Source organism: Periplaneta americana, chromosome 6, assembly GCF_040183065.1.
Source record: "Periplaneta americana isolate PAMFEO1 chromosome 6, P.americana_PAMFEO1_priV1, whole genome shotgun sequence".
NCBI lineage: Eukaryota > Metazoa > Arthropoda > Insecta > Blattodea > Blattidae > Periplaneta > Periplaneta americana.
This window is the reverse complement of record NC_091122.1, coordinates 26,049,591-26,074,342: the sequence shown is the minus strand read 5'-3', so window position 1 is coordinate 26,074,342 and position 24,752 is coordinate 26,049,591. Positions and strand designations below refer to the sequence as shown.

Sequence of the window (24,752 nt, the reverse complement as noted above, 5' to 3'; positions counted from 1 at the left end):
CCATAAATCAGCAATGCTCTATCGAACAACAAACGAATTCTATTAATTGAAGCCCTCTTCTACAAATCTCTCCCACCTGGATGGACGTCATAAAAATAGGACAGTAACAGACGGACTGTACAAAACGTAGGGGTGGACCAAACGTAGAGGAACACCGGCGACGTTGCTAGGGAATCCGGCGTGTGAATTTGCCCATGACAACAAGACTCGTCGCTAATGGATTCACTTCATGAGAAGCGCCGACCGCTGTTCAATTTGTTTGTTTCTTTCGGGTCCACTCTTCGCACGCCCCGAAGCCATCTAGTGGCAGTTGCCATAGTCACTCCGATAAAACAAATGACTGTAGTCGTCCGGAATTAAAAAAGAAAGAAAGAAAAAAAAAAAAAAGAAGACACACAGAAAAGGAAAGAATTGTTCGTACTGTGATCTGGTTTGACATTGAGTTTGCAAGGCTTTTTACACGCTTTAGCGAACGTTCTCGGTTCGAAGCCAGAGATAATTTTTTTGTTTAATTGTAATTACGTATACAGTTTTCCTTCATTTATAATATTAATGTAACAGAGTTTTCGGATAATGATTATTTCTATGCGCACAATGCAGTTCATATACAGGGTGGCCATAAAGATTGGACACAAAGGTAAAGGCATCCTGTGCTTTTCACCTACATTTCCTCTCCTTTTCATCCTCTTTTTTTAATAATCTTTGTCTTTTTCCTTTCTTTTCTTCGTGTTTTTCTGACTTTCCTATTTGCACCGATTGTTAATTGTTTCCTACCAGATGTTACAGGGCAGTAATTCCAACCGATCATTAAACCGATTAAAACAATACCAAGTCTTACCTTTAAAAAATGAATGTTTTTGGTTAAGAAATGTACAAAAATTTAATAAATCGCTCCAACAATTAGGTTACTGGAAACTGTATCAAACAAAAATCATGTACAGACCCAGAAACAAAATTTGGGCATTCCTGTTTGGGCTGATTACCTGATTGGGTTTTCTTCAGTGGCTTTCCCCAACCGTAAAGCAAATGTCAGGTAATCTATGACGAATCCTCGACCTCATCTCGCTATCACCAATCCCAAGGACGTTAAACAACCTAGTAGTTGATACAGCGTTGTTAAATAACTCACTAAAAATATTACAACCATATGAAAAACTAAATTTGAGAAGAATTGTGACTTATGATGTTTCTGCAATTCACCATTAAACAGGGGGCCACCATTAAATATCATCTCGCTTTCACCAATTCCATCGACGTTAAATAACCTATTAGTTGATACAGCGTCGTAAATAACCCACTAAAAATATTACAGCCATATGAAAAACTAAATTTGAGAAGAATTGTGACTTATGAGGTTTCTGCAATTCACCATTAAATAGGGGGCCACCATTAAATATCATCTCGCTATCACCAATTCCATCGACGTTAAATAACCTATTAGTTGATACAGCGTCGTTAAATAACCCACTAAAAATATTACAGCCATATGAAAAACTAAATTTGAGAAGAATTGTGACTTATGAGGTTTCTGCAATTCACCATTAAATAGGGGGCCACCATTAAATATCATCTCGCTATCACCAATTCCATCGACGTTAAATACCCTCGCAGTTGACGCAGTGTCGTTGAAATAAAAAAAAAACATTAAATCGTGACGAAATGTAAGGAAAACTGAAAAAAATGGAGCAAAACGCATGTTTCTTATTTTAATCGCGTTTAGCGATTGCGACATTTTCGTGGCTCTACGACGAGCTTGTACACGATATTAAATTGGTCTTTTTTTTTCGGTCTCGGTATATATAACCGTGGAAATGATCAGCTATGTCCTGTTTACACAGTGTCAGCAGATATGGTCTTGTGACACGGTACAATCCAATTTATTGGGCAGCTGTAATCCCCCCGCTCGTTTCTCATAATCAGGTCGGAGTCCACCTTATATTTCACGCATGCGTGGCCCATCTCATAATAATCTGTGACAGAAAGGCAGGACGTTTCGAGGGCAGGTGTGAATTACTCTTGACTGATGACTCCTATAGCGGCATTACACATCGAGATGTGCAGGAGATGAAAAGAAGATCTAGTCAGACTCATCTATTTCCAGATCTTGGCATGCGGACCACCTATACACAGGGATGCACAAATAGCGATCACTGGGCCAGATGTGACAACACTGCAAAAGGACACGTGAGAGTCCACACCTGTGGAGTAACGGTCAGCGCGTCTGGCTGCGAAACCAGGTGGCCAGGGTTCGGATCCCGGTCGGGGCAAGTTACCTGGTTGAGGTTTTTTCCGAGGTTTTCCCTCAACCCAATATGAGCAAATGCTGGGTAACTTTCGGGAGAACGGGAGAAGAGTTCGGGGCAGAAGAAGATATCAGATGATGGACCGAAAATAAGCAAAATAAAATAGTGATTTCTTTTGTTTCAGATTGTGTGTTGCCATAGAAACTTTGAATTTTACGCAAATGCACTGCAAAGAACAACCTAATTTTGTTAATCTAAGGTATTCTAAGTCACAAAGAAACTAAAATCCCATTATACAAAAAGTAACATTTTAAACATTCATTAAAATAGCTATGATAAATTTAACGTACCAAATTTGTAGGAAAAAAAAAGTATTTATATAGGAACTCATTCTGTCATATTTCATACTGTAGGCGTACCATATTTTATTGGGCACAATGTAGTATTTCTGACGACAAATGTGTGAAGTGCATTTGCAAGAAGGCTGTCGTATAGTTTTCTCTATCATTTTCATTTTATCATTGCTCTATTACAACCATATAATCATCGAATCGTATTTTTATAGTCTCAGTAGTTGAAAATAATAATCGTAAATGCATTTATATTACATCATAATGAATTCTGTGTATAACTAATATAATTAAAAATCTTTGGCAAACTGCGTTTCTTTAAACGAAACTACCTTGTAAACTAAACATCTTGAGTACACTGCAGTTTATCTGTTGTGAGTGAAAACTTAGAAACAATAATATACGTCAGCTGTTGAACATACTTATGAATATTTATCTTGAACACATTGTAGTTTATATGTTTAAAATATTATTTAAGATTTAAGACCTTGGAAGTACTGCAGTAAGGTATTGAAACTATCTGCTATGACGCAACATTTTGACCACATTGTAGTTTATCTATTCAAGCTATTCTAACACTAAAGACCTTGGAAACAAAGCAATTTATCTATTAGAATAATGCTTTATGACTAAATACTTTGAACACATTGTAGTTTATCCACTGGAACTCCCATTTAGAACAAAACGTATGGACGTACTAGTTTCTTAGTGAAGCTAACTTACTAAATAAAGATCATGGACACATTGTGAAGTTATCATTATTTATGATAGACTGTATGTCGTTCATCTATTGAAGCTAGCTGTTACAACTAAAACAGTAATACAGTATATGCATTTTGTAACAAAATACATTCTGATCCGTTTGGGTATGGATAATATTACCGTAATTTATTATTATCAAGCTATTATGATAGCAGGAAAAATTTCTTGCTGGTTATATTATGTTAAAAGATGGGAGTTTCCATGACAATCAACAATGCATAATCTGAAAGGACAAATGAAAATCGTAGATGGTTAAAATGGCTACTAAAAATCAACAGCGGGCACAATGTGTTCTTTGGTATGCTAAATTTGAGTGTTAAAAGAGTTCAAAGGGAATTTCGACGTGAGTATGGTGTGCGTAATGTACCTAAATACGATTCTATAATGTTGTGGTATCGAACATTGTTCTGTGTTAAAAAAACATGCAGGAGGTCGCATGCGAAACCCAGTACGAGAAACAGCTATCTCTTGGTTTGGTCCCCAAACTCCCCAGATCTAACCCCTCCTGACTTCTTCGTGTGGGGTTTTGTTAAAGACATTGTCTGTTCACAGAAACCCAGGAACATTGATGATCTGAGAGTAAAAATTACTCAAGCTTTTCAACAAATCACCCCTCTTATGTTACAACGGACATGGGCTGAATTGCATCACCGTTATGAGTTGTGCAGGGTGCGCAATGGGGGTCATGTTGAGCTCTGAGGAATCTCCCATCTTTCAGTGTTGTATGCACAAAGTTTCAACAAATAAAGTTCAGTAGTAAATGTTTTACGGCGTTTTTATTTTATTCATACCTAAACGGATCACCCTGTATATTAAAACTACTCTTTATGAGTACACATCTTTAACACACTGTAGCTCAACTACTGAAGATCCTGTATATGACAGTATGTTATATATTGTGAATGCTTTTTCCTTTTTTAAGTTACTCTCCATGATTGTTTTCTGTATAGGCTACATAATTCACTTAATCTACTGAAACTATCCTTGGCTTGTCTTTTCGAGAACTGAACCCAGGATGGATTGATGTAGATTACTTAGGCTTTATTGGCCCATTGTATGCCCTATATAGGCCTATACAATTATTGTCCAATAATGGAGAGAAAAATTTCGTGAGGAGGGCACTATGATCCAGCACTGCGACCTTTCACGATCTACTCCGCTAAATCCCAAGCTAGGCTAAGGTTCGCTGCGTACCCAAGTTTCGAGCAGACAATCCTCCTCGTCCTTAGACCAGCCTCCTCCGTGCATCGCCAGCCGGAGATCAGGGAATGCTATGGAATGATGACGAAATGGAAAAAATATTGACGAAATGATTTAGATACCTAATATGGAGAAACAGGAGATCTCCGAGAAAAATCCTAAACTACGACCTTGTCCCCCACAAGTTTCAGTACGGATTTTACCCAGGCCTGACTGGAATTCGAATCCGGATCGCCTGGGTGAAAGACGATTATTGTCCAAGTCCGATAGATGTCCTGGGTGTCATTCGTGAATCTGATGCTGACAGGTGGACCACCCAGCCTCAGCCCTGACCGCACCAGATCCCATCCTTAGACCAGTGTCTGATAAGCCTACCAATAGCCCTTAGCCCTTCTTGTGTCAGCATCGGAAACCATCAAGACTTCAAGAGGGATAGAGGTTGATGGAAAAATAGAGGGAAACGGGAATACCCTAGAAAAACCCTCTGCAACATCTAAATTTCCACCACAAATTCTATCACGATCTAGTCGGGCATCGAATCCGGGCCTCCCCACTTGAAAGACAAGCAAAGCTATTCTTTCTGACTAAACGTATTTGATACATTGCAGTCCACACCTGTGGAGTAACGGTTAGCGCGTCTGGCCCCGAAACCAGGTGGCCCGGGTTCGATTCCCGGTCGGGACAAGTTACCTGGTTGAGGTTTTTTCCGGGGTTTTCCCCCAACCCAATACGAGCAAATGCTGGATAACTTTCGGTGCTGGACCCCGGACTCATTTCACCGGCATTATCAACTTCATATCATTCAGACGCTAAATAACGTAAGCTGTTGATAAAGCGTCGTAAAATAACCTACTAAAAAATATACATTGCAGCTTTTATATTAAAGCTCCCATTTGTGACAAAATATCCTGAACACATTAGTTAAATTACTGAATCAACTCTAATGTCTAAACATCTTGGACACACTGTAGCTAATCTATTGAAGTCACCTCCTGTTGTCTCCGACCCATCAACCTTATTTATAGTCTATTGATTTATAATGAAGTCTGTGACTGGCGGGCTAGCCTACCTTCGATTTCAAACTGAGAAGAAAAGTATCAAAGTTTTCCTAAGGCCAGAAGCGATCGGCCTCTTTTCTTTTCATCTTGCTTACAACTTAGGATGACAATGCCTTTCTACAGTAACGACGGAAGAAGAAAGCAGTTTAAATAACAGCGGTTCACAAAAAAGGAGTTCCAGGAAGTGATACACTCACAAGAATTTCTTGACTGTTGGTTGTAAGCTTGTTTCAACGGGAGGAAGTTAATCTCTCCTAGAAAAGCCTTGTTTCTCATTTGTAGACCATTCCAAATAGAGAAACGAATTGGGAGTAAGATGCCGTGGCCGATTTTAAGACACATAACCCAGTTACATGTAGTTTTAATTGTACATAATTATGAATAGATTCTTGTCAAAATTACATATAAATTAATTCTAATTTATACGTATTAATTTTTTAAGTAGCAACTTTTTAAAATCGAGTTTGAATTTTACGTATTTTTGTTCGTTTCGATACGTGATGAAGTTTCATTTTAGCTTCACAAGATTGTGTCTTATGACTTTCAATACGTTTTAATCTTTTTCCATAATCATACTACAGATATGTTGTTCTTACAATACGAATTTCAAAACCCTTGTTTCGTTAAAAAAAAAGAATAATTATTTTAAGACTCACGAATATTAGATTTTTTCCATTTAGATGAAGACTATCATCTCTCAGAACAAAGACTGTTTTATTTTCTTTCAAGGGGTTATTCTTTGAGATATTTCAAACAAAAATTTTAATACAATTTTTCTGGTTTTTGCTTCCTTTTCAAGATAAAATTGTTTTATCTGGATCATTTCATAGCATGTTTTTGGAAAAGCCATTGATTTAATTCCCAGTATGCTCAGTCAATTTAAGTGAGCAGTGTATTATGATAATAAATTATTGAAAGAATTTTAGTTTTGTCCTTTAGATGTGCAAAAAATTGATCCGAACAAATGTAACCTTTCGTTTAGAAAAGAAATTTTAAAATGTTATATTTGTTGGGATAAAATTTCTCCGCATTTAAAGGACAAAACTAAAATTATTTAAATCACCTATTGCAATAATACTCTGTTCTCTTAAATTGACTGAGCATATTGGGAATTAAATCAATGGCTTTTCCAAAACACGCTATGAAATTATTCATACAAAACAATTTTTATCTCGGAAAGGAAGCAAAAACGAGCAAAACTGCATGAAACTTTTTTGCAGTACGCCTGAAACAACACTGGACACCACATCGGACATACATTCAGTTGAAGGGAATCGAACCTAGGACCGCGAATTCCGAACGGCGTCTTAACTGCCGTGTACGCGCTGCGATTTCTATCGCTCCAATCCGTCCTTTGTTGTCTCTGTCTAAGATCGCGTGCGGGGACTAGTCGGACGTCCCCAGGGATGGCGGAAGTCAAGTCGCGTGTTGGGCTTCCACAGTATTGCCCGCAAACGGCGCCTCAGTGCTAGAGCGGCACAACACGCCTTGAAAACAGACTTTTATTTATTTTCTAGTCGGAGGAGATTGTGTAAAAATTAGAACTATCTCTCCATAAAATCATAAAAATTAGAATCTAATTCTTTGTGTACATGTTTAGTGTGATCCTATCAACTGAGACGGCTGCTTTACTTCTTTGATATGAGTGTAAACTAGGATTAATAGGCAAGAGATTCTTATATGTCTTCCGCTGCAACAGTAAATGTGGGTGTTCCCCAAGGATCCATTTTAGGGTTTTTTATTTTTATTGTTACTGTTAATGATCTACGCTACCTGTTCTCATCTCTCAAAAGATTATGTGCTGATGATATTACACTTTTCAAATCATTTAATTATATTACAAAAATTTTTAATAATTTGAATGAACTGTTTAATTTTAACGGGCTAAGCTTGAATTAAAGTAAAACTCAGGCTATGTCATTTATTATACAAAAATTGGAAATAAAATATAACCCAGTTAATTTATTGGATAGTAAATTTACTTTGCAACATTACATACTGTTTCTATCTAATAGCTATTCTTTGTGTACATGTTTAGTGTGATCCTATCAACTGAGACGGCTGCTTTACTTCTTTGATACAGATTCTTAAATGTCTTCTGCTGCAATTGTAAATCTGGGTGTTCCTCAAGGATCCATTTTAAGGGCTTTTTTATTTTTGTTGTTACTGTTAATGATCTAAGCTATCTGTTGTCATCTCTGAAAAGATTATCACTCATGCTGATGATGTTACACTTCTCAAATCATTTAATTATACTACAAAAATTTTAAATAATTTGAATGAACTGTTTAATTTTAACGGGCTAAGCTTGAATTTAAGTAAAACTCAGACTATGCCATTTATTATACGAAAATTGGAAATAAAATATAATCCAGTTAATTTATTGGATAGTAAATTTACTTAGCAACATTGTATGCTGTTTCTATCTAATAGCTATTACTTGTGTACATGTTTAGTGCGATCCTATCAACTGAGACGGCTATTTTACTTCTTTGATACGAGTGTAAACTAAGATTAAAAGGCAACTAATTGTTGAAATACATTCTTTAATGTCTTCTGCAGCAACGGTAAATGTTGGCGTTCCCCAAGGACCCATTTTAGGGTTTCTTTATTTTTATTGTTGTTTTTAATGATCTAGGCTACCTGTTGTCATCTCTGAATATATTATCACTTATGCTGATATTACACTTCTCAAATCATTTAATTATACTACAAAAATTTTAAATAATTTGAATGAACCTTTTAATGCTAATGGGCCAACCTTGAATTTAAGTAACACTCAGATCTATATTATTTATTCTACGAGACTTAGAAATAAAATATAACCCAGTCAATTTATTGAATAGTAAGTTTAAATTTACTTGGCAACATTGTATGCTGTTTCAACCTAATTAGCTATTCAAAACCTTACTCTTATTACGAAGATTGAAAAAGCTTATGACGTCAGAGTCAGAATCGTGGAATCTTGGCGTCGGAGATATAGAGATATTAAACTTTTATGAAATAGTTTTGTGTACAAATACCACAGCCCTGTTCTTTTCTCTCTTAAACATTTTTCATTGAAACCGTGTTCCTCGGGAAATGACGAGTGATCAGTAGCTTTCGAAGTAACACAGTTTCTTAGCCACAACTTCCAGATTCCTCGGAAAAAAAAATACTTTAGGTTATTTGTAAAATGTTACAATTTATCCCCCTAATTCTTTAACATTTAAGAAGGAATTATAATCTATCATATTTAATTGTGAAGGAGTCATTTGTTTTAAATAAAACTTTTGTGTTTTTTCTTTGTACTGTGATGTTGTTTTTCCTGTTGTATTCCGACAGTATTAGACCTATATACGAAGGCCTGTAGGACATCTTATTTCAGATAGTTTTTTAATTGGTTATTTTATGACACTTTATCAACTGCTATGGCTTCCTAACGTCTTTCTAGATGAAGGTGATAATGCCAGCGAAATGAGTCCAGGATCCAACGCCGAAAGTTACCCAGCATTTGCTCTTAACGGGTTGAGGGAAAACCCCCGATAACAACCTCAACTAGGTAACTTGTCTCAACCAAGATATTCCAGACAGTATGTGAAGTCCTTGCACCCATCGGGAATTGAAACCATTACCTCCATCAGTAATCTGACTTTACACATAACTTTATTCAACATGGAAACAACGTACACAACAAAACTTCTGTCACTTTTAATGTAAGATAGACGGTATTTGCGTTGCCATGGAGATATTCATATGATTTTCTCTTTCACTCTAAATGTTATACTTACCAAGGCAAAAATGTCGGAAAGGAATCACAAAGAGTAATCGTGTAATTCTTTGTTGTATTCCGACATTCACATAATTTGTCTCTAGGCAGTGAAATCTCAAAGTGACTTGCAAAGAATTCGATCCAAAGACTTCCTAGGTAAAGAAATATTCAAATATTACCTGCCCTAACAGGTAGAAATAAAAGATTACATATATGTAACACCAAAAATAATAAAAAATAGAGATGTGACGAACAATTCTGAGGTCAATGTAGTCAGCCTAATGTAGCCTGTGTATTTTTATAGGACAACAATCATTTCACCTTTGAAGTCTTACGAGAAGCTATGCATGAGAAAGTTTCCTGTCTCTGAAGGCATAATGGGCAATCCCAAACAAAAGGAAGAAAACAAAAACAGTGAGAAAATGCACAGTAGCTGTGCACTTGGCGTCAAATATTTCGGAAGCTCAAAGAAAAAAACATTTAAGAAAAAAAAACGATCTTCAAATATTTAATTTATACATGTTCTCTTAAAGATGCGCGATTTTTATTTTCTGAGATCTTGAAAGCCTTCATTTATGGACCATAAAAAAAACAAGGAAACTCTAAAATCGCTATAGAAACGGTAGCCAAGGAAACAATACGTGATAGAATGTCAGGAATCCGACATACGCCATTGTTGCACAGACGCAGAAGCGAATTCTTGAGAAGAGTACGGTAACATAGCAACGTATAACTTACAATACTGCAGCCTTGTCCGTATAAAACCAGGTGTAACTTATGACACATAAGCCAAGACAAAAGAAGACGCAACTCCAGTGTTTGACTTCTGACCTGAGTCCCTGCTCAGGCTATTACAATTACTTCAAACAAGACATCATCGTTGTCAACAAGGTCAAAGAGACAAGCAGGCTGGAAAGTCTTTCTTTACAAACTAGCGGCACTGCGACAACAAAAACACGTTTAATTGTATATTATTCACTTTTAACAATCGGCGAAAGCTATCTAGAGAAGAATAAAGAAGTGTATACAGTATTTGTGGACTTAGAAAAGGCGTTTGACGGAGTGGATTTGAATAAACTGATGGGGATCCTAAAGAAAATTGGCGTGGATTGGAAAGAGAGGAGACTGTTCAATAACCTTTATATGAAACAACGAGTCAAAGTCAGGATAGGAGAAGAAATGTCAGAAGAAAGTGAAACAGAGAGAGGAGTACGACAAGGATGACCTTTATCACCTACCTTGTTCAAAACCTACTTGGAGGATTTAGTGAAGAACTGTTTTAGGAACATAGGAGGAGTGACAGTAGGAGGAAGAAGAATAAAGTGTGTAAGATTTGCTGATTACATGGCGTTGATTAGCAGAAGAAGAGATGATACTAAGGGATAAGCTACTAGAGCTAAATGACAGCTGTGAGCAGTATGGAATGAAGATAAATGTCAACAAGACGAAGACCATAGTCATAGGAAGAAAAGTAAAGAAGGTAAAGTTGCGAATTGTAAATGAGGCAGTAGAGCAAGTGGACAGCTTCATATACTCGTACTTGGGATGTACTATAAACTGCTGCCAAGAAATGTTCGAGGACGTACCTCTAGAAATCAGATGTCGCACGGTTCTTTAGGATGGTGCTTTTCGGCACACTACAACTGCTGCGTGAAACAACATTTTGAATGAAATTTCCAGGACGATGGATTGGAAGAAATGGACCTATTCTGTGGCCGGCAAGATCACCCGATCTCATACCTTATGATTTTTGATTGTGGAATCATCTAAAGGATCTGGTGTATGATGAAACACATCCTACCCGTGTCCTTTTGTAGCAATCAATTGTGGAGGCATGTACTGAAATTCAGAAAAATCGCTTCTTCCAAAAGGATTTCATGGTACAGACGCCTGTACTGCGATTGTAATTGTGGGCATTTCAAACACTTGCTGTAATAAAGAAAACTGCGATAACAGAAACGAAATCTTTCATTGATACTTTCTCACTGTCATATTTCTGTAACTAAAGCGTATACAAAATTATAGTTCACAAAACATTTTTGTTTCTTTTCAAATGTACAACACGATGCACATGTTTAAGGTACACAATAACGGAACAACCTTACGTGTAGAAATACCACAACATACCAAAAGAAAGTCTGGGGTGTTACGTTTGAACTCTAGACCCTCTCGATAAGACAATAAAATGTACAGATAAGCCTGACATTGAAATCGCCGTAACCTAGAAACAGCTAAAAAAAAAAATGCCACTCGCAAAGAATTGCTATTGTAATAGCATTTCAAATGAAACATATGAAAACCGCAATCCGTTACAAGGACAAACGATGTAATTAAGCAACCAGCAGATATGCGGGTATCTTTCCTTGAAAGTCTACTAAGAATTCTTGGTTATTCTTTATCAAGGCAAAATAGTTACCTACGTCACTAGATTTGTTTGTCAGTTTAATTCCGCTGAATTACATTAGATAAGTTACGAATATTCGACAGTCACTCCGTTTTATAATACTGTTTCGACTATACAGAGTGTATCTAAATTGGTGTCAAATATTGTTTCGTATTTCGTGAAATCCATTTGGATACGCTCTCAGAATATCAACATTAAGTACAGAAGTCGCATAAACCAGGGACTTTAAATGTCCCCAGAAGAAGAAATCCATTGGATTCAAATCAGGCGATCGATCAGGCCATGCAATGAATCCCCTTCGACCAATACATCTTTGGGGAAATCGATCATTAAAAAATTACGAACTATCAGACTGAAATGAGCTGGAGCAGCATCGTGTTAAAACACATTCGTTGGATGACCTCCACAAGCACATCATCAATTAAATGATGCAAATCATTTCGTTCTGTCACTCACAGAATACATTTTCTTCTGATTTCTTTGCTCTACAAAATACAAACAAACAAAAAACCATTAAACAATCAGCGGTCAATGAAGGGACAAATCCTTTAATAACTGCCTAACGAATGGTTTTCAGACCCATGTTCTTATTAACGTTTTAAATTGTTTCGATGTTAGGAACTCGTCCCCGAAATATTTGACACCAATTTAGATACACCCTGTATATCCCCATTATGTCTCACATATGTAGCATTTTCCATAAAATAATGAGCGATTAGTCAATCTGTGAATGTTCAAAACAAACCGATGAGCCGCTTGAAATATAATTTACTATATTCCACAAACATATCAAGGTAAACCGCTTCTCACGGAATAAATTCCTAATATGAGCATCAATTCTGCATTTTTAAAGGAAGTGGGGGTTGGAACTTCTTCCACGTGGGGTTGAATGTCTTACCTCTTTCTCTTTGGCTGCCAGTTCGACCTCGAGGCTGGAGCGGGAGATGATGTCCATTGTGTTCTGCTCCATATCACCACCTCCACCGCCCCCGCCACCCCCGGGGGGCTTATTGCCACCCCCACCTTTCCCTTCAACTAACTGCAGGTTCTGGTTAGCCGTTGCCAGCTGTTCCTTCAATGCACTCACTTCCTTCTCGGCCAACGTGGCTCTCTGCAACAATCAAGCAACGAAGCCGACCGTTACTATGGCAACTAGCATCTTTTACATAGAAGCAATGAAAGAAGGTTTCCATTCTACCAAATATGGGTGTTAAGCTTTGTTTTTGCTCTTATTAAACAAAAGAGAATCAATTTAAGTAGCTCCTTATACAGCGTAAAGGTTATTCTCGGCTTTTATGCACCATGTCACTATATTGTAGCCCTACTGAAACGAAAAAAATATGCAATAGCCTAATTAAATTTTGTTGTTCTTTTAGCGGCTGTAAAGATGTACAGAATTTTTCAAAAGTAAGTAACCTATGGAAAAAGAACTAAGGAAGAGACTAGTGAAGTGCTTCGTGTGGAGTGTGGAATCGTATGGGTGGCAGAAACATGGACATTACGACGAAGTGAAGAGAAACTTCTAAAAGCATTTGAAATGTAGACATAGAGTAGAACGAAGTGTGTGAAGTGGACAGACAGAATAAGAAATGAAACTGTGAGTGCTGGAAAGAGTAGATGAAGAAAGAATGATGCTGAAACTGATCAGGAAGCGAAAGATAAATTGGTTGTGTCACTGGCTAAGAAGTAACTGCGTACTGAAGGATGCACTGGAAGGAATGGTGAACGGGAGAAGAGTTCGGGGCAAAAGAAGGTATCATATGACAGACAACATTAAGATATATGGATCATGTATGGAATTATAGGATGGGGTAACTTATTTAAAACCAATTTTAATCCACTTTATTTATTACAGAAGAAAATAATTAAAATATGTCTTCATAAACCTATTGATTTACCACCTCAAAAATTGTTTTTAGACTTTAATGTTCTTAAAATCAGAGAAATTTATTATATTGTATTAATAAAATTCATACATAACAATCGAAATAATTTTGAATTGAATTCTCATAGTTATGAAACAAAAGGTATGAATTCTTTAAGATTGTTTGAACCAAAATACAACACTGTTACAGTATTTAATCATAGTAGTAATTTTGACCCAAGAATATATAACAAATTTATATTTAAATATCGTAATATTGTCAATTCTAATTCTTCCAGTATTAAATTTAAAATGTTACGTATGGATTTTATTATATTGTATTATATACTTCTTAATTTAAATTCAGGAATCCGCCCCTGAGCACGAGTTCTACTCTTTCAGGGGTGAGCTAAATTTTTTCTTTATATATTATATTTTACGTTACAATTGAAGGGTTCAGAACCATAGTGGGCCAAGCGCCATTTACTAAAACAGTAGAAAACAAGGGTTAAAATGAAGTTATCACCATAATTCAATGGAAACATATAGCAAGTAATATAAAGTATACACATTAAAACTAAATGATATGTCAATCTTCATTAAACTGTGGTATTCATTTAACTTTAACCCTTGCTTTCTCTGTTTTTAATTAATGGCGTTTGGCCCAATATGGCTCTGAATCCTTAAATTATTAGCAAAATAAATAAATAAATAAATAAATAAATAAATAAATAAATAAATAAATAAATAAGTAAATAAATAAGTAAATAGATACAGATAAATAAATAAATAAATACCGTAAATAAGTAAATAAATAAACGAATAAATAAGTAAATAAATAAATTAAATAAATAAATAAATAAGTAAACGAATAAATTAAATAATAATTAAATAAGTAAATAAGCAAATAAATAAAATTAATAATTAAATAAAGAAATAAATAAGCAAATAAGTAAATAAATAAATAAATAAATTAATTAATTAATTAATTAAATAAATAAATGAATAAGTCAATAAGTAAATAAAAAATAAATAAAATAAATAATTAAATAAACAAATAAGTAAATAAATAAATTACATAAATAAATAAATAAGTAAGTAAATAAATAATAGATAAATAAAATAAAATAAATAAATAAATAAATAAATAAATAAATAAATAAATAAATAAATATGCAGAAACTAACAGAAAGGCAGAAAAGAGGTAAGAATTGAGAGTTCTGGGTTTGCAGTAAAAGATCACCATTTGGGCAGAAAACTATAAACTAATTAAATCTTAATAGTTCCTCTCATTGAGATTATTTCCTCTCATTGAGGTTCTTTCTTATGATTGAGGTTCTGGCTGATGTATACATCTATTATCAGGCAGTACATCTCACTTGACGATATAATATGTCAGAGGAATAACAATTGTTTGTACACATCTTAAGTCTGATTAGTGTAATATGTAGCTAATCGGCGATGTATGCAATGGAGGGGGAAAGGAACTGGACACCCTACCCCATGGTCTCCTGACCTAGTTGCCTCATGAGTGATTCCTTGTTGGTATTACTTATGGGGTTCGAGACTTGTCTTCGGACAGTTGACTAAGCAACATCTCTCTAGAAATTCTTTTCTTACATTTCAGATATGAAATCTTCTAACAAATTTTCGTCTATGTTTGGCAAACATTATTTAATATTCAGGTTGGAACAGTATAATTATCTAAGTTGTTAAGTGAAGAAAAATAAGAACAAGAAACGTATTTAGTTTTGAAGGTTCACTTGACAAGACAAACTGTCTCTTGATCGAAAAGTCCCAAATAAAAGCCATAAATTAAGCCAGCAGCCCACAGGGCTTCTTCGAGTCCTTGGAAACCATTGTTAGGAGCCACGCCTACTTGGCAGGGCGTGATCTTCGATTTGTAATGTATTTACACACAATGACAGTATTGATATATTGAGAGGACCTCATTTGTGTCGCGCAGTATCGGGGTACGACAGCTCGTTAAGAGATGCAAATCCGACAGACTGGATAGTGTGAGTGGGGGTATTTTCCAATTTCGATTTCTTTGTCAAAAGATTTACACACAATAGTAACAATTTCCTCTTCAGAAAGAAGATCTTACAACTCCAACGGCTAACATTTAATATGCGCATACTTCGTGACAAAAGCATCTGTGTACCCCAACAGATAGTCTACTGTCTTTTTTTTTTTACTCAGTATTATGTTATTAAATATTTGTTACCATAGCAATAAGGATAACTTTTATAAGTGACAACGTTAATAACATCAGGGCAATCTAGTATTAAGTAAAGGGTTACCAAGGCAACGTACAATATTAACTAATGCTTTTAAAGAAGTATATTACTTTTGTGCGAGATCGTGCATATTTGCTTGTTTTCCGCACAGAACCAATACGCCGTAAGTGTGAAATACCACATTCAGTATTCCCAACGTAACACACATAACAATTTCCCTCCTCTTACCGCTTAAGCGCCATATTCATTTTACTGCTTTAGGCGTTTAACATAGTAATAATTATAAATTGGAAACTTAACACTGCAATTTCACCTAAATTGCAATGTTAATTATTGTTTTTAAATATTTGCAAAAATTAAGTAAAGTCTACTACTCCACGAAACTTATTGCATTTCTGATACAAGTAACATTAAGGAAGCCGTGAAAAAATCAACAAGATTCCAGATGCCGATGTTATTACTGCAATATGTTATATAAATAATATTGTTAAAATATTAAAATTAAAAATATCATCATTACATAACATTACCGTTTGTTTTAAGTTCGCATTTATAGACTGGGGGAAAAAAAAGACAGACGTATATCACGGCCTGCTGGAGTATAGTAAACACAGAAAACATTTTATAGCAACAATGTTGAAGAAAGATATTTTGGTTTTCCGAAGTTGCCGTCATTAAACAGAAACCAACATAGAGATTTCATTGCAACTAATTAGAAATTCGTCTTTCAGGTATGTAATAAACGATCTTCGCACAAAATAATGTACGATACACGAGCGGTATGTTTGTTTTCATATTCTCGGAAATTAAAAAAGCTCAACTACGTTTCGCTTTTTCAATCTTTTCCTCGACCATGAAAACGTCAACATACCGCTCTTGTAACGCATATTACTATTGAGTTGCTACAACAGACATAATTGAATGGAATTATAATAATTTTATTGTTAAGCATAATTTAAATGAAGTAAAAAAAATGTTTGAAGTTTAGAGTAACTACATTACAGTGAGTTACCATAGCAACAAATAGCCCTCTAACTTAGGCCGCATAGTAATATTGTTAACTGTAGTTTGGAGAAACTATAATGTTGTAAAATTCATAATCTTACAGGTATAAAGTCAAAAGAGAGTTAATTGACATACAATTAAAATTACTCCTCAGTATCTTTGATCGAAGTATATAAAAAACAAACAAATATGTGTACCTTCCCTAGGAGCCAGATTCAATCAATTATGTGTATTACAGCCATGAATTCTTTCACACCTATTCGAAAATTAAAGAACGCTGCCAAGTACGAGCTGTCAGGTACATTGTTTATAAAATTCTGATGTGTACAAAATCTAATGTGTTTACTTTTCATGTATTGCTTTTCATATTTATAAACAAAGAGGATTTGATAGCGTCAATGACACAATCACAAAACGGAAAGAAACTATCAAATCCAGTCAAAAAATAGAATAAAAAAAAACATTTTATATCCTACAAAAAATTCAATATAAGACACGGTTCACGGTTATGGAAAAGATAATCGCTTCACAATGCTGTCAATGCATGAAAAAAAAATTACACTATATATAAAATTCAGTCAGTTCCTCGTATGAAGTAAATCCAATTGTCTCTACTATAGACATTTCCTTCAATTTTCGGGGGAAACTTTTTATTTTTTGAAGGATTTACACACAATACAATTTTCTGTGAGCTCTATCTCTCTTAACAGAACAGTTTAGTTCAATCATGGGTATCCAAGTAAAGCCAGAGAGAGAGAGAGAGACTCCCAATCCTCTAACCCATTTGTGAACTGGGTCCTCGTCGCCCAATCCCTAGGCCCCAACAATCAACATTAGCTTTCAATTTGCATTGCTATGATTTGACTACGTATAAGACCTCGGCAACAGTAATACTAGTAGGCAAGAGATGTCACGTGATATTAACACAAACAATGTTCACTCAAATAGATGATGCAGCTATTGAGAAAATACAACTGGATATCAGGAGCCGCCAAGTATAGTACGTATGTTGAGACGCCTTATAAATAGGCAACCTAGAGACTTCATTAACTGAATACATGAGAGAATTCGTGAAGCTATCGCAGGAAGGCGTAAGCAAAATAAATGTTTGGTGCATGGGGGTTGAATACTAGAAAGAGAAGGGTAAGGGGGGTGGGATAGTGGGTGGAATGGGGATGGTTTTGAAGGGGGGGTGTGTATATATAGCAAGGGAATGTTGATGCAGGGGGTAAGGGAATTAGACAGGACAAGAACAGGGATGAAGTGAGAGGAAAGGGGGAGGGTGTGTGATAGAGAGGGTGAGAGGAATATCTGTAGCTCAGTACTGTAGGAGTATAACGTTAGCTCTAGCCAGACAGAGAATTTGTGAAATTGAAGCGTTTGGTCGCCTGAGATAATGTAACCCAACGCAATAATCCCTTCTACCCAGGCAGTTCTCCATTTGCTTAGCTTTAGCCAATAGGATGTGAGTGAGTGAGTGTGTGTGTGTTGCTACTGTTGATGATGATGATTCTACTCGCAAGGCATGCCGGGTACTATCTCTATCCCTCTCTGTTTTGTGTGTACGTATGTATGTACGAAGAGATCGAGGTGGTGTGGTATTAGAGAGAGACAGTTAAGGTAAGGGTGGGATTGACGGGGGTGGAGATGGCCCCTCTCGCTCTGTACGCCCTCCTATATCCTACTGGTACAGATATTTGGTGGCAATGGCAGTTATTATACTGTGCTGATCATGCTGCCCGCCTTTCCCCCAGACTACAAACGTTACCACTTCATTACACCTAAGCCTTTCACCATCGTATCACTATTTCTCCCTTTCTGGTGGTAACCGAAAGTTTGGTAACCCGGTTACCATGTTTGTATGCAACGTCCCTTCCCCCTAAACTCTTAAGTACGTGCGTCCCTTCTTGGACACAGTAGATATCTCTTAAGTTGACAGAAAAACCTCGCTTTGTCGAGATACGTGCGTAAGAATAAATAAGCCATCTGCGTTATTTAGGAATAGAGGACGGGGTTCGCCCAGACGTGAGATCAAATCCCATTTGCAGGTGTCCGGTGGTCGAAACTCTTTTATGACTTTATTGAAATAATTCATACTTTTTTATTTTTTTAATTCCACGCTGGTAATCCAGGTTCCAATTCCGGTAGGTTCTTATGCAATTTGTAATAGATAAATGTGGTGTTCTGCGATATGTTTTAGAGGGATAATTTCGTTTATTCTAGCGGCATTTCATCAACATTACTCTATCAATTACTATCATTTATGCTATGTACATCAAATCCCATGGTTCATCGAAGGACGCGCTTTGGGTGTACAACGTAAAATCAAGTAACCGTCATTGGATTTAAAAAATGAAAAAGTGTAATCTCTCTACTGTATCCGCCAAGAAGACTAGATCGCAGGAAAATAAAGCTGATTCAATAATTTATTTTTTCTACTAAATTTACGCACGCAAATTTTCGACGTCTTTCTTCCCACCAGATACGAGAGGGAAACTTGAGAAATGACTGTCATATAAAAATGCAAACCCACTCTTTGTTCTCCTTGTATACCCCCGTCTTCTTTCTGTTCCCCTTATTCTCCTTGTATTCCCCTCGTTCTCCTTTTATTCCCTATCTTTCTCCATGTATCGCCATTTTTCTCTACGTCTTCCCCTTATTATTCTTGTTCTCTTTGTCTTCCTCATGTTCTTCTTGTCTTCCTTTGTTCTCAAGGTATTCCTCCTATTTTACTTGTATTCGCCTTGTTCTAATTGTATTTCATTTCTTTTTGCCTTCCTCCGTTCTCCTTGCATTCCCCTTATTCTCTTTGTGCTTTCCTTGCCTTCTCCTTATATTCTCTTTGTCTTTCTTGTATTCTCCTTGTTCTCTTTGCATTCCGTATGTTCCCCTTCTGTTCCTCTTTTCCTACTTGCATTCTCCTTGTTCTTGTCTACCCTATGTTCTCCTTCTCTTCCTCTAGTTCTCCTTGTTTTAACCTTTCTCCCCCTCGTCTTTCGTTTATTCCTCTTGTATTTTCCTTGCCTTCCTTACGTTCTTATTGTTTTCCCCTTGCTCTCCTTGTATTCTCCTCATCTTCGCCATGTTGTCATTGTATTCCCCTTATTCTCCTTGCTTTTCTCTTATTCTCATTGTATTTCCTTTGCTGTCCTTGTTTTCCTCTAGTTATATTTCTATTTCCATGCTATCCTTGTTCTCCTTGTATTCCACTTGCTCTCCTCGTATTCCCCTTGTCACCCTTGTATTCCTCTTGTTCTCCTAGTATTCTTCTTGACCTCCATGGATTTCCCTTGTCCTCCTTGTATACCTCTTATCCTCCTTGTATTCATCTTGTTCTTAGTCTATTCCTCTTGTCCTCTTTGTATTCTACCTGTTCTCATTGTCTTCTCTTTGCCACCCTTGTATTCCCCTTGTCCTCCTAGTATTCCCCTTGACCTACATGAATTTTCCTTGTCCTCCTTGTATAACCCTTGTCTTCCTTACGTTCCTCTTGTTCTCCTATTCCCCATGCCCTCCTTGTATTTTCCCTGTCACCCTTGTATTTCCCTTATTCTCCTTATATTGCCCTTGTTCTCCTTGTATTCCCCTTATTCTCCATACATTTCCCTTGTACTCCTTGTATTCCCCTTATTATCCTTATATTTCCTTTATTTTCCTTGTATTCCCCTTATTCTCCCTATATTCCCCTTGTCCTCTTAGTTATTCCCCTTGACCTACATGCATTTCTCTTGACCTCCTTATATATCCCTTATCCTCCTTGAATTTCCCTTGTTCTCCTTCTATTCCCCTTGTCCTCCTTGTATTCCACCTGTTCTCATTGTCTTCCTTTATATTCCCCTTGTCCTCCTAGAATTCCCCTTGACCTACATGCATTTCCCTTGACCTCCTTGTATACCCCTTATTCTCCTTGCATTTCCCTTATTCTCCTTGCATTTCTCTTGCCCTCTTTGTATTCTCCCAGTATTCCCTTCCTGTGATCGAACCCACACACGTGTAGTTCTACGTAAATTTATACACCACTGAAAGCTATGCACCTGTCGATATTTCTCCGCTCTTTTCAGTCACAGCAGCTCCACATAGCCATAAACTCTCATGGCCGTTTTGTCATCAATGTGTAGCTATTTTGAGACTGGGGATAACCGTGTGTAGACCCCAAAGGCTGGTTGACTGGAGCATTAGAGGAAACAAATGTGTCAGCGGTATTATTCCAGGAAACGATTGGTTTTTGAAGTCTGTGGATGAATTTAGAAGGGGCGGAAATGAACCTAGGATAACAAGTCAATAACACCGAGAGAAAAACAGGAAGCTGGCACCAAACCACAAAAAAAAAAGAACATCGAGTTGGTATTGTGTGATAAAACAGATGCGCGACCAGAGCACAATGGAGAAATATGTGATTAGAGGCGTTTTAATTAGGCATCATATCTCACTTGAAAGACTGTCCAGGGGCGATAATAGGGGAGCTGGTGACAGAAGAAAAGGAAGTATTAGCGTCAGACTAACATCCATGTCCTGGATGGGATTCGAACATGCTTCCACGGAACATTTACTAGTGACAGTATGTGTATGATGAACATATGCATGTCTGCACGTAGGCAAGTATGCATGCATTGCACATATGAGCGTAATATACAGAGTGTACCGTAAGTAATGTCATTTATTTAAGAGGAAACACCACTGAAAATCACGAAAATTAAAAAAAAAAAAAAAAAAAAAAAAAAAAAAAAATTATCGCCCATTTCACTTCTTTAGAATGTACATTTTATACCCCAAATTAATTTAGTTCAATTCTGATTACAAATATGTTTAAAAAGTTTTTTTTTTAAATAAGACTGGAAGGGGTGTGGCATTAAAAGAGCTATACGATGAAAGAGTAATGGAAAGGAGAAAAATTCTCTCCGGCACCGGAATTTGAACCCGAGTTTTCAGCTCTACGTGCTGATGCTTTATCCACTAAGCCACACCGGATACCCATCCCGGTGTCGGCACGTAGAGCTGAAAACTCGGGTTCAAATCCCGGTGCCGGAGAGAATTTTTTTCCGTTCCATTACTCTTTCATCGTATGATGACGCAGAATATCTGCATGGAAATATCATATGTCTTCGGAACATTAAAATAATATACATATTTAAGGAACTGTCAAAATTATTTTTTCATCAAAGAATTCTTTTTCACAAATTTCTGATCACAAATCTAGTAACTTTCTGCTCTAGAGTTGGCTCCCAGAAGATACTAGATGAATGTAGCGGAGGAGAACTTTAATTTACATAAATAATATTCATTTTACTTTCAAATCCATTTTCCCATAAGTTTAGTTTTCTTGATTAAACGCCACCTTTTTATGCCAAATATTAATCAATCTGGATGAAATTTTACTGCAAGTATTTAAGAGGTAGCTGCAATTTTCTATGCATTTATTTTGAGAGAAATACTGCTAGATTATTTTATTAATTTCTTTTTCGTGACTTATAGGAAAAATAACATTATCTTTTTAGTGGTAGCAATACGGTAGGTTATTTTACGACGCTTTATCAACAGCTTAGGTTATTTAGCATCTGAAAGAGATGAATGTGATAATGCCGGTGAAATGAGTCCGGGGTCCAGCACCAAAAGTTACCCAGCATTTGCTCGTATTGGGTTGAGGGAAAACCCCGGAAAAAAACCTCAACCAGGTAACTTCCCCCAACCGGGAATCGAACCCGGACGATCTGGTTTCGCGGCCAGACGCGCTAGCCGTTACTCCACAGGTGTGGACTTTTCTTTTTAAATTAAAAAAAAAATTCAAAGTGAATAAGTCAGATATTTCATAACATGAATGCATAGAAATGTTTCTCTATGTCTCGTGAATGTTACCAAAAAAAAAAAACTAACCTTAGAAATTGAGATCTTCTACTAAAAACTTAGTTTAAAAATATTTTAAAAAATCAAAAGCCATAAACATTTGAGAGTTTAAAATTTGTTTCTTTTTAGTCCTTTACATAGTAAAAATCCTCTCAAAATCTGGTTGGAAAAAAAAATGATTAGAAAAAAAAAATATCATTCTTAGTGGAATTTCCTATTAAGGGGGTTATTCCTCGACATAATTCAAACAAAAAAGTTTATTACAATGTTGCTGGTTTTTGCTTCCTGTTCGAGATAAAAACTGTTTTGTATGAAATATTTCATAGCGTGTTTCGAGAAAGCCATTGACCGAATTCCCAATATGCTCAGTTATTTTAAGATAACAATGTATTATGGTAACAAATGATTGAAATAATTTTAGTTTTGTCCCTTAAATATGCAGAAATTTGATCTGACCAAATATAGCTGAAAATGAATTTCAAAATGTTATGGAACTCTTTACGGAAAAAAAAAAAAAAAGACTTGAAAAAGCGTGTAAAGGAACGCTTATAAGAGCCCACTGGGAAAACGTGGGCTTAGATATCTGGACATATTCTATGATATTCTATGACATTATTTGTCAGGATAGAAAGTTATTTGTTATCCTCGCAACATAAAAATGACATGTGGTAAGTAAGACATTGCTATTGTTTATTATTATTATTATTATTATTATTATTATTATTATTTCAGGACGTAGCATTATGATTTTTTCCTCTTTGGTGATAACTGGTATTAGTTGGCAACACTGAAAAGACAGCCAAATTAAACTTTTATAGTCCCGACGCTGTTATTTCCGGCGTGACTCCGCCTCTTTGCTTACGTCTTAGAAAGTGAAGGCTCTATAAAGTCTGGGTAGGTAGTATAGTTCGCCAATTTTGTTCTTACGTTGCCGAGCTACCATACGAGGAATCTATTTGTCACACCGTTAAACATTATCATGTCGTAGCTCCTATGATAATAAATCAAACGCAATGTAATTCAGCAAATAATTGAGCGGCAAATAACGTCTTCGTGTGCTTTCTGCGAACGCCAACGAAAGAGCTAAAATGGCGGGCGATTATATTAAGTATTTATCGAGCCTTAAGAAATGAATCAGCGAATCACAAGACGCACACGTTTAAATGTAGCCGACCTGCAACGCGATTGGCTGCCGGAAATTAGAGCGACGGGACTATAGGAACTACTCTTACGTGAACCTCACTATAGTTGGTTACTATGGCAACACTGATTAGGGCTAAATCCTGCACTGATCTCCAACGCCTAAGAATGTGTACAAATGAATAACGACATCCATGCTTTCGAGATCATTCTTATGTCCACAAAAGAAACACATAACCCTTTAATACCCTATGCTACGATCCTAACATCTCTAAATGTGTATAAAACCTGTCAGCTTTTGCGATTCGTTTTATAGCAATAACACCTCTAACAAGCACCAGGATTCACAGCCCCGTCTGTCCAAAAGCCATAATTCCTCCATTGACGATGCCACAAATCAAACGGTAGTCATAATTCTATGAAAAAAAATCACCAGATGAATGGTCCCCTGTGACGTGGAGGTGTTGTCAATCATGTGGTATGAGTCTTGCTTCAACCGATACCATTTTGTGTGCACGTCCGTGACGGGGGAGATGGTAAAAACGCAACAGGGCCGTCAGCGGATTTCTGAATGTTGTTTCGTGTCTACCATAAATTATATTGTCACGAAATACACCTTCTGTCTCCCCCTTCCCCGTTCTCCCCCATCTGAATCCACATAAACCTCAAAATAAAACAGAAGGCGGAAAAAATAAACATTGGTTGAGATTTTCGTATGTATACAGTTGACTAGAACTCGAAGATTTTGTGAATACATATTTTATATGCTTGCAATCGTCACTAGCACACTCTGCTAGGCATTACGTGAAATATAAGGTGACGAAAATAATATTTATTGTAGACATAGTTATAATTTATTTATGAAACTGCGCAGGAAAATTTGAGGCATAAAAT

At 36.3% G+C, this 24,752-nt stretch overlaps 1 protein-coding gene across 1 annotated transcript in view; it reads right to left on the bottom strand.

Moving 5' to 3' along the window:
• The window catches only part of ct (homeobox protein, cut), a 693,629-nt gene that overhangs the window by 404,551 nt on the left and 264,326 nt on the right, over positions 1–24,752 (bottom strand). Inside the window, exon 4 of the mRNA XM_069829769.1 lies at positions 12,667–12,879. Coding sequence (XP_069685870.1) covers positions 12,667–12,879 — 213 coding nt within the window. The remainder of the gene's footprint in view (positions 1–12,666; positions 12,880–24,752) is intronic.